At 40.7% G+C, this 11,211-nt stretch overlaps 2 protein-coding genes across 2 annotated transcripts; one reads left to right on the top strand and one right to left on the bottom strand.

The window, feature by feature from the left end:
- The first annotated feature begins 947 nt into the window (after positions 1-947).
- On the top strand, positions 948-3,447 carry svbp (small vasohibin binding protein). Its single transcript, XM_084021404.1, has 3 exons — positions 948-1,076; positions 1,511-1,645; positions 1,736-3,447. The coding sequence occupies exons 2-3, from the start codon at positions 1,532-1,534 to the stop codon at positions 1,820-1,822; spliced, it is 201 nt and encodes a 66-aa protein (XP_083877530.1). The 5' UTR covers positions 948-1,076; positions 1,511-1,531; the 3' UTR covers positions 1,823-3,447.
- Positions 2,273-10,951, bottom strand: fbxo2 (F-box protein 2). The gene is made up of 6 exons (XM_084021392.1): positions 10,856-10,951; positions 9,448-9,512; positions 7,515-7,641; positions 6,415-6,507; positions 6,197-6,335; positions 2,273-5,803 (listed from the first exon to the last, which is right to left on the bottom strand). The coding sequence occupies exons 2-6, from the start codon at positions 9,482-9,484 to the stop codon at positions 5,669-5,671; spliced, it is 531 nt and encodes a 176-aa protein (XP_083877518.1). The 5' UTR covers positions 9,485-9,512; positions 10,856-10,951; the 3' UTR covers positions 2,273-5,668.
- Positions 10,952-11,211: the final 260 nt, after the last annotated feature.

The raw sequence follows: 11,211 nt of genomic DNA, 5'->3' as shown, positions 1-11,211 counted from the left end.
GTTGTCTGCAGCGTTCAGCAGAAGTTGTTCTTGGCAGGATATTATTTCGAGGGAGAGCACTCTCCTGTAGTCGAGGGATAAATCCAGGTAAACCGTTGGTATGCCGCGCGATAAATCTCTGTGGCGTAGCACTGCCAGAGGGCACACATGCACATTCAGACTCCAGTTCAAGCAACACCAGAGACTACCAGTGTTGTCGGGTAGTTTGGTCTGAGAGGACGATTCCCTCATTTCATATGTGAGAGTGTTTAGTGATTCTGTCCCTTCGTAATGACTGTTTTTGTTTCTGAGGTTATGAATGTGTTCGGGACCACCCCTCAGCTGCTCACTCCTCACCCAGCTGATTTATGCACTGAAAAGGTGCCCGAAGGGGAGTCTGTTCAGTGTGTGTGTGTGTGTGTGTGTGTGTGTGTGTGTGTGTGTGTGTGTGTGTGTGTGTGTGTGTGTGTATGGTCTAAATCAAGAGTGAAATACAGGGAAAACACTTCGTAAACAACATTATAAAAATATTCATCAACAGGTGTAAGACTTTTGCAGGACCAAGTCACTGGAGTCTCTCCTGTCAAACTGTCCTTTATCTCAGTCTGATACAAACACAAGGTTAATGTTGAATGATGTCACATCTGCAGAATATCCGTGTGAATGCAAACAAACACACACACAGTCTAATGCTGGACTATAAGACAAGAGCGACATCTTGTGGTCAAAGCTAGTTGGAGCGTAGTGGACATGAAGTACCATTATCATCACCAAAACAAAATCATAGATATTGAACAAGAGTGCGCTGTATGAAATGTAAAGAATAGTGTTTTTTTTTTAATCTTCTAATCTTCTTTCTAAATGTTAGATGCATTGGGTGGCGGCGGTAAAGCGCAGTGAAGTATTTAGTTAACCACAAAAACGGAACCATTGTCAAGTAGCCGGAAACTGTGAACCATCTCGGATTTGTTTATCGGTGACACCGTAGGAACAGCTGTTTAAACCGGCGAGAAGCGAAGTTTAGCTACAGCCAACGTTTTGGCTAACAACCATAGACAAACACAATCAAAACAATCATCCCCGTCTATATTTCACGGGTAGGTGCATCATTAACTGGAATAAGAATGATTTTCCTGGTTTGAATGTTGCTTTCTGAAAAGTGTATAACAGCTATTTTCCCAGTCAGCTAATGTTAGCTCGTAAGCTAATATTAACGTTATGTGAGTGTCTCGACTAGCTAACGTTTAACGTGGTTCGTAATTTTAAATGTCCTGCAAGTAGTCTACACTCGGCCGGAAACATATTTCTAGACTTCATGTGGTCCGTATAGGACCGGATTTAAGACCTCTACTGAACTGTCACTGTTATAACGTTACAGTCAGAAAATGTTTGACATGTCGTAACTCGCACGTTAGCTATGTTTGTGTCCGCGAGCTTTATGCAAGTTATGTTAAAGCGTATCATATTGAAGGACTATAGTAATAACGTTAACCCAAAGCATATCTCAAAGTTGTTTGTATTTGCCTGCCAGGTTGAGTGGAGCAGCGTTGCCATGGAGCCTGCCTGCCGTAAAGACAAGCCGAAGCTGAACTCGACTCCGACCAGAGGAGACCGAGCCAAGCAGAAATCTGCACAACAAGAGCTGAAGCAGCGACAGAGAGCAGAGGTGACTTGCATCACCTTGTTAAAAACCTCATGGTGCAGAATTAATTCTGGTAGCATGCCACATTACCTCTGATCTCTTCTTTGTTTACAGATTTATGCCCTGAACAAGGTGATGACAGAGTTGGAACAGCAGCAGTTTGAGGCCTTTTGTAAACAGATGCAGTCACAAGGAGAATGAGGAGTCCTGCCTCCCGTTTCCATCTGGACCAGGACCTGTCACCATGCAAGAACACCATGTACGCTCGCTATTACAATCATAAACGTATACCTACGCTGATGTTCAATCAGACAAACTTTGCTCTTGATGCTTTAATGAATCAATGAACTAACTCAAACCGGGGCCTGTTTCAGATAGCAGGTTTAAAAAACTTTATTATAATGAGATGGGAAAACTCAGTGTTTTGGTTCCAGGACAGCTGATAAGCTTGTTCATTCGACTCCGAGTATGTTCAGTCTAACTAAAGCTTGTGTGGTGAATGAAACAAATATACCATCAATGGAGCACTGATACTTTGATACACAGTGGCAGCAGGTAAATTAAATGCAGAGCCTTCATTTTAATCCAGTGAGATATTAATGCTGTAGACATTTATCTTTAAAAAAAAGAAGAGCCTGAGTCAGAGAGGAGAAAGTGTCAATGAGTTCACACACTTTAATTCAGCGTTGTACATTAATTCATCCTTTACTAAAGGGGGCGGCAAATGAAGATGAAAAATATAGATGGAGATTCAAAAGGTATATTGATCAAAGACATAGAGACATGACTGAAAGCTCACAGTTTGATCCAGTAACAATGCCTTTGGTGATTTGCACTTTCAAAACCATCAAGATAAATATTAATTCAAATAATAATGAATACATTCAAGAACTCTAAGGCTTTATTTCAGCTACTTCAATCAATGAATGAGGTAAATGTAGCCACAGTCACTGAAATGCTGTAACTGTAGCTATCTTGTGTGCAGTCAGTGTTATAAAAAAGAAAAAGAAGAGGACATGCAGGGGTTTATTCTGAGCTGATGGTGGCTGTGTAATATTTGAATGTGAGGGCAAAACCGTTGTTCAAAGAAATTACTGACTAACTTCAACCAAACAGGATTTTGTTTATAAAAAGCTTCTATATGCGCTTTGATACGGAGTGAATCAATAAGGAATTAAAACAGTGGCCTTGCTCTGTATTATCTTTTCTACTGATGCATCAGGTTGCATCCTTTGCTTTAATATCAACATTTTAACATTTATTTAATGGTCTCTTTTTCAATACTGTCAAAATTCAAATGTACATGTGTGGAGATGCTGAAGTTAACAGGGTCAAACACAGGTGAGCAGTCGGTTAACTCACACAGGAGGCACCAGTGTTAACAGCTCCGGAAGGGCAAAGGCTCTGAATTCCCTCAGCTGGTCAGAGACCTGCCAGTTAAAGTAGCACTTGAAAGCAAGCTTTGGAGCTTTGGCATTATCCGTCCATCACTGGTGAGTCAGCTTCTTGGAGTTTTCTCTGAGAAACATCCGATGTGCTTTGAACTTCCCACAGCCAAACAAGAGGTGTGTTTCAGTGATTCATAAATATTGCTTAATGTAGCTTCGAAGTAGACGGTGCCCTTAATGATATTCCCGTGTTAATGGTGCTTACTTGGAACAATCTTGAAATATTTATATTAAGTACAGTATGTCGTCCGTTTGCACTCATACAATTTTGATCGAATGGAAATAAAACTGAGTTGTTGTTTTTTTAGAGTGTTTTTATTTTATTTTTCTGCTTGTTATCCATATATTGAACTCAAATAAAACAGTATTGATTACGGGTGCCTGTCTTATCTTTGTTTGTAGCTCCTTGGCCCTGCTTCCAGTGTGGTTTAACTAATTCAGGCTAACATCCTATTTTATCTAATTGGACTCTAGGTTGTGGATAATTTGTTTATTCTCGATTAAGTTGTCTTAAGTAACAGTGTGCTCTTGTTTTGAAATAAATGCAAATGGAATATTCATCTGACCCAAAATGCATTGCGGCTCTTCAGACTGTCCACTTGCACACTGTGAGTCAGCAAGTTTCAATAATTAAAGGTTGAGTAGGTGATTCTTGTTATATTACTTGAAATCCTAGGTGTAACATACTGCTTGCGAAGAATAAATTAAATGCTCTGACGTGAAAAAAATGTAATCTGTGGCTGTGGCAGAACTGTAAAAACCCTGTCCAATTAAAGAAGTCGGGCCAGAGAAAATAATTGGACGGCCTGCCTGTCCGTCAATGCTGACTTCCTGATTGTGCACACTCTGCTGATCTCGAGCACTGATTGCGGCGTTCTGGAGGAGCGGCTTTAAACAGTGTCTAAACGAAGGGGCGGGATCTTTTTGGTCCGGTGATGCGTGTAAAGTCAAAATCTCAGTTTTTTCCAAATTACCTACACTACCTTTAATTGTTGGATAAAATAATATTTTAATGAATGATGGCAAATTATGTTAAGCTTCAAGAGAAAAACAACAGAGCTTAAATATATCAAGTATTGTGGAAGAAATATTAAACACTAACATTTTTAATCATTTTAATTTGCCTTAAAGTAATGCTGAATTTCTACACTGCCCTGTCAACTAAAGGCATACTGTTTGAGTACAGTTGTATGCTGGACTTGCACAGCCTCAGTCTATATGCGTGTTCCTGCATTGTTACTGATGTTAATTTGCATTAGGCCTACATTGTGCTCCACTATGTAGAGCAAAATAATTTAATTTCAGTTAAGTAGAATTTTGAATGCATGACTATTACTTTTAGTATGTCTGCACTAGATCATTGCTAATTTTACTAGTGCTACTACTACTAGTATTCAGAGCATTAATAAAGCACCAAACAACTGGTCGTTAGAGAAGCAGAGCACCATCCTCCGGTTCTCCCTCAGGTAAGTGCTGTTAACTCTGTCGCCATGTTTGCTCCATTAGCTACAAGCCGCAGGCTCAGACTGCATGTTGAGAGGCAGTCAAAATACTCCCAATCTCATATTTTGCACACCTTTTAAAGGGAAGTAAAAGTACTTCCTCCACCACTCCTTTGAACGTGGCAGGACGTGGTAAGCTAGTTTATCTACTTTAGATCCAGTCAGGTTGTTTGGTCATAGATGCTTCTGAAGGGTCATGGGATGACTAAGCAAAGAGGAAACCTAAATTCTGATTTGTACTCAAAGCATGCTTGTACTTTACTAAAAGTACTATTTATTTGAATGAACCAACCTAAGAAGTTAATTTATTTTAGGAGCCCTTTCTGACATTTCTCATTTACCTCACAGTTGTATAATTTACCTCATTAGGCAATGTTATGTCCATTAAATCATCTGAGCAGTTAAGAAGCAGTGGTAAAATTAACTAAGTTGATTTACTCAAGCACTGCACATCAGTAACATTTTGAGGTAGATGAATTTTATCCTAATATTCCTCTCTGAAATGTTGCAAAGTAAAAGTAAAGTGCCATAAAATTGGAGTATTCAAGTAGATGACAGGTAGGCTACCCCAATTTGTACTTCAGTACTAGAAATAACAGTCTGCATTACTTCTGCTTTGGCTCTTCAACCAACTACAGACCGTTCCCTGTAAACGAGTACAAACCACACAGCCATTGAATTCTACGTTCACGGTAACAATCAATGATCTTGATTTGATTTTTAAATAAAAGTTCAACTTGAAAAACAAGCAATGATTTAGTTGACAATTTATTTCAGAATTTGAATTCCAATTTGAATGTTGAACGACTTCCAACACCTCCACCCACCAAACAACGCATTTACTTGAAGTCACTCTGCAGAGGTCGAAGTTAGCGGATCATACTGTTGCAAGCAGTCATTTCTTCATAGCCGCAGTGTTTTCACAGCATGCTTTATGCGTGACATACAGAGGTCTAAGCTAGGTGTACAAGGCAAAGCTGGTCTAGAAACCCAGAAACCTGGACTCCCCTACTCTAGTTATCTGCCTCCACCTTCCTCTTTACCTTCCAGTGTTCCTAACTACTTGGTTCCCCTCCTTTCTTGCTGTTTCCTCCCGTTCACACCTCGACAGTAACAGAGCTCCCAGTGACTCGGACTCCGTACCAACCGTCCCAGACGTTGGTGTCTTGTCCTCCGTGTTCAAAGGTGATGAAACGCATCCCAGGGCCGTAATCAGAAAATGTGTGGCTAATCTGGAGTTTGGAATGAGAGACAAACACCGTTATCTGTACAGTCTGGTGTGTCGATAAGAAGAAGGACAGCGGCAACCTTATTTCAGAAAAAATAAAAATATGTAGCCTATGGCAGTCAAGAGTCAGTTTGTCGTAGTGTCAATTAGTTTTGTGTCTCACACAAAGTACATCACCTAGCTAGCTAACTTAGCTATGTTCCATGCACAAATGTAACGATGACCATAAACTCATGTTTACAATATTTACTGAGATAATAAATCAAGTGGGAATAGGATCATTTTCTCATAGACTTCTATGCGATCAGAGTTCTTTTTGCAACCAAAGGAGTCACTCCCGGATGGCCAACAGAGAACGTAAGGCACTTCAATGGCTTCACTTTTCATAGCTGCATACCTGCTTCCAGGAGCAGTCATCAGAGTTGGGGTCGAGAGTCATCGGCTCGGGTTTGAACTCCTGCATGACCTCTTGGCTCTCATCCAGCAGACACACGGTCATTTGGTAGGTGCAGCCACAATCCGTCCTCCCACAGTACCTGCGGGATCATCCGCCCACCAATCAGAGACACTGGCCACTTTCAGAAGGTGTTGCATGTCAGTCCAACTGTGTCTTACCAGTCTTCCACTGTGACCGGAGGCTGAGCGTCCAGCTGTTCGCTGGAGTAATCCTCCGCCAACAAGTCAATCACCTGTCTCTTGAGACACATCCTGGGACACACGTGTTGTCAGAAAGTGGGAGGAGTTTGATTGATGAAAAACAACACTTTGACATGATAATATTACATAGATGTGAAATGACTGAACAAACAAGATATATGGCACATTCAATAAGATATAAAATATATCTATACTAGACTTTTGTATTGTCATTTTAAAAGATAAAAAGTAATACAAGTTCTACATATAAACTAATAATGAATTATAGCCTTTCGAATCTGTGATGAATCTATTTAATGGGTATTCTCTTGGAGAACCAGGATGCTAAAGTTGTTCTCCCAATTGTTTATTAGTTCACCTTTCCCAGATCTTCATCCCATCTTTTCTTAGCTTGTACATATTCACCCAGTTACATGTTTTACATTAGTTAGTTCATCCAATGATATTGTGTCAGTGGGTGTGAGTCATGTATTGACTTCCCGAAATTCAAAATTGTATTGGGGGGGAAGCATTGATGTATATAAATATTGTCATGTTTTTTGTCAATTTCTTGCTGGCTTTGTCACCTGGATTTGGAGTAAAAATCTAAATATCTTTATCAAGTTGTTTTCTTGAATTTTAACTAATCCCCATCTTGGGAGTGACTTGTTATTGGTCCATACTATTATAATTTGAATTTAAGCAGTATCATGTTGATTTATATTGTAATATTGAGGAGATTTAATCCACTGATTATCCTATTTCAAAACCTTCATATTCCCCCATTCCTCCTCCAATTCCACATACAAAACAAAAGTGTTTCCAGAGTGAAATTCTAATAATTATAATAATGAGCAACAACAACAAAGACAGCAACTATCCATTCCCATTGTATTCATATGGTCTGATATAATAATGCATGTTTTCCATACGGTAATATCTTGTCTGCTTGTTTTTTTCCAGGGTTCATAGTTCCATCTTCTAAACATTGTACAGAATACCAGTAAATACAGAGCGGCATTCAATTTCTAGTATTTAAATTCAGTCACATGACAATACATACAGTAATAAACACTCACTGAAAGGAGGTAACAAAGTATTTGGTCACTCCGTCGTTGCAGAAATGGTAGCCACAGTCTCCCGGCATGTCCTCCACCTTCCACTGACTTCCACCGTTCGCTGTCAGCTCCCAGAATTCCAGCTGCTCTGGGAGGGAAATGCAGATTCTGAGGCTGCCGACAGCAGTTTTGTGTACGATCTACTGTGAACACTTTCAAATTTGAGTCAAGTTCATTCCAATAGCAGGTTTTAGTTCACTTTGACCAAAAGAGGCTCAGGAGTGTCAAAGAACTGGCACTTCTAAGGTCCATTTACGGTTTTGGTTTTGTTTTCTTCCGAGCTTTAACCACGTCTCAAGGGCTAAGCTTTTCAGGTGTTGGTGAACACAGGCTTGCCATTTCCCATTCTTTCCTTTGTTTGTGCTAAGCTCACTGTCTCCCGGCTGTAGCTTTGTACACTTACATGAAAGTGGTATCACTCTTCTCATCTAAGTGTAGTTCACAAAATGGAGAACCATTCCTTTAAGCCTGAGCACAGCTTAGCTTCAGTGTGCTAAATACAGTAACATACAATCAAACCCATTAACAGTGAGGCATATTTAGATCGTGGCTGAGCTATTTCCAGCCTGTTTGTGTGCAGACTCATGCTCAGTAGCAGATGGATGTTTGGCCACTTTTATGTATATAAATACTTCCTCCCTGTTGAAGCTACTCTTCCCTCTCCAGTCATTCCAGTCTTCCACTGCAGGGGGCAGTCTCTTTCTGCTCCCCACAGAAATTGTTATCAGAAACTCCTTTGATTCTGAGATTCTGGAGAATTCCCATTGGGGTTTCATTTCACTTCACTTCTGGGCCCATCAAATTTTTTTTACAATTGTCCCGAAAATGTATCTTCTCCAAAAGCACACTGACGGGGCAGTTTCTGCGTGGCATAGATGGGTTGTATCATTTGAGGTTGTTCCTCCCTCTCAATTAGAATCGGTTGGGTCCATAAAGCCTGTGTCTTCCAAATAGATAGCCTAACGTCGCAACGCGTTAAGAGTCAGTGTGGATGGAAGGTAGGAAGAGGCCAGGAGGGGCTGAAAAGACCAGGTTGAAGAAAAGAAGGGCATTGTTGGACAACAAAACCACTAACTACATGATGTTGTTCTCTCAACCTAAAAATTGTGGTGTCGGCACGAACGATACTTCCAACTGAAATACAAAGTTGTGGTGAGCGACACGATGAAAGTGTGAAATTCAGTAATGAAAACACTACAAAACAGTGATTTGCTGTTCACACTATTTCTTGTCTATAAAGAGGCAAAGAAAGTCATGCCTTCCAGTGTTCTCCATGGGAACTTATTTATTTATTTAATATGGAAGGTCGTCATTCCCTGACTTTTTTTGATCCTGTTTGAACTGTTTCATGAATAACACCTATGATGTTTGTGTGCACAATGTACGTCAATAATATGGCCATTAGCTTGGATTGCTAGCTAGCTAACTTAGCTATGTTCAATGAACAATTGTTCTGTTATTTTATCTGATGCGTTTTATCCAGCAACTCTTTCAAGGAAGGAAGGAAGGAAGGAAGGAGAAAGAAGAGGCAATACCTGTTGAGTCACGTTAGATCCTGGTTCTAAACACACATCGTAGCTTCAGAGAGACGTCACTTTTAGGCGTGTAGTCCTTCTAATTACATAATTTCACCATCTTATCCTCTAACAGTTATACTGCAAAGTGCAACTTGCTTTACTTGCAAAACTAAATTTTAAAGTTGCAGTTATTAAATGACTAATTCATGGCACAATTCAAATGGGTTCAAGGGGACAATTATGTGTCTGTCATCATTGATTACCGTACATGTTTTTCCCAGAATAAGGTCCCATGGGGAACAGCAGAATGGGCAGACTAAGCTTCTCTATTTCATACTTTGGACAGCTTTGGGACTATGAAGAAAATGACCTCTTACCTTCCCCACTGGGATTCTTCAGCAGGTTCTTGGCCATGGTCACAGCTTACACAGAGAAGGCAGATCTTGAAGAAACAGGAGACAGCAACTTAGATCAATAATTGTCTCTGCTGCAGTTTCTATCGGACTGACATGAGCCCATTCTCAAATTACCAGCCGTGACACTGACGATGGTATTGTTTTCACTGTGTGAGTCATCATGGCTAATTTCACTCCTAGAGACACCTGCTGTAGCAGGAAGTACCACAGGGGAGCTTTTGAGCACTTTGCTGGGGATTGTCAGTAGGCACATTTTAGTTACTAGAATAGCGTCACAACTATGCAAGATTGAGTGACGAAACATTACAGGCATGAAGTTGAAATCAAAATGAAGGCCAAGTTTGAAGACGGGTGTTTTCCGAGCCAGGATGGGGGAAGTAGCTTGGTAGGAAGATGCCACTTTACACCCCTGGCCCGATTATGTGTTGCGACTGGTGTGGTCCCATCATGAGATTATCTCTATATCCAAACTCTATCTGCGTCTTCTCCAGGAGTCTGCTGCCATATCCTTATGTTAATATCTCAAACACACATAGAAGGATCATCTGACAATAAAGGTAAACAACTACAGATGGACCGAAATGTTTCAGATCTTTATTCAAATTTAAAAATAAACCCCTGTGGACACAAATACGCAAGTGTGGACAGAAACGCAGCGTTGTATTGAGCAGCACTGAAAAGGTTCAAAATATGGACCCAACCACAACACTAATACCCTGTCTGCTGACTCATAGCACAACAGACAGGGCAAAAGCCCCCCTCTTCACATTGCTGAATAGGCGGTGTCACAGAGGATCAACCAGTCATCAAACAGACATCAGTCAGCAGGAAAACAACTTGGGATAGCATGTTGCCGTAGAAACCAGTGGTTCAAGGGCCTGTTGTGGGTCTGCATCAAGGGTGTCCCGAGTGACACTAAAATGCAATTTACTTGAAATAAATCTTAGGGAGTTATAGGAATTATTATAGTAATATATTATTGTAATCTCTACTACCTCATGCAGAGCATACATACCTGCTCAGAAACCCCAAAATGTTCATTCACATTGGGGAATTTTCACAGTTTTGTGTCTGTGTGTCTAATTTTTGTGCATTTTAGGGTTTGCAGCACAAACGTTGTGTCTTCATCTGAGGCCTACAGAACAGTTAAGGTTTTAAACGACCAGATTTGTGTGCATTAAAAACTACTTTGATGCATATTTGTCCTGCATTTCATGACTCACTGAGGCTCCACAAAAAAACTGCTGAGTCATCTGCCCACTGCAGACTCAAAGTCTAGCATTAAAGGTGCAGTACATGCACATTAATGTCATACTGCGCTGTAAACGACACATGTCTAAATACACAAGAGAGCAAACATGTTACTCACAGCCAGGGGAAGACAAGTGCGGTCTTCTGTGTCTTCTGTCTCTTTGTCAGGACTCTGCAGGGTAGCGCCCCAGTGACAGCGTAGCTTTTATAGCCAGGGAGCGTGCGCACACACGCACACACACACACACACACACACACATACACATACACATGCAGTAAGAGAGAGGGGGAGGGAGGGGGAGAGAAGAGGAGGAACAGACACAAAACACCCCATCTGCAGATTGAGGAAAGTATCCATCCAGCAGAAATCAGCAGAAACACACATGCACACACTCAGCACAAATGTCAGTTCGTGAAACACATTCGAACCAACAGTGGAAGACAACATGCTCGTCTTTAAAGGTCAGAGGTTAT

Source organism: Eutrigla gurnardus, assembly GCF_963514095.1.
Source record: "Eutrigla gurnardus genome assembly, chromosome: 2".
Classification (NCBI taxonomy): domain Eukaryota; kingdom Metazoa; phylum Chordata; class Actinopteri; order Perciformes; family Triglidae; genus Eutrigla; species Eutrigla gurnardus.
Note: the sequence above shows the minus strand (reverse complement) of the source record. Positions and strands in the feature narration are given on the sequence as shown.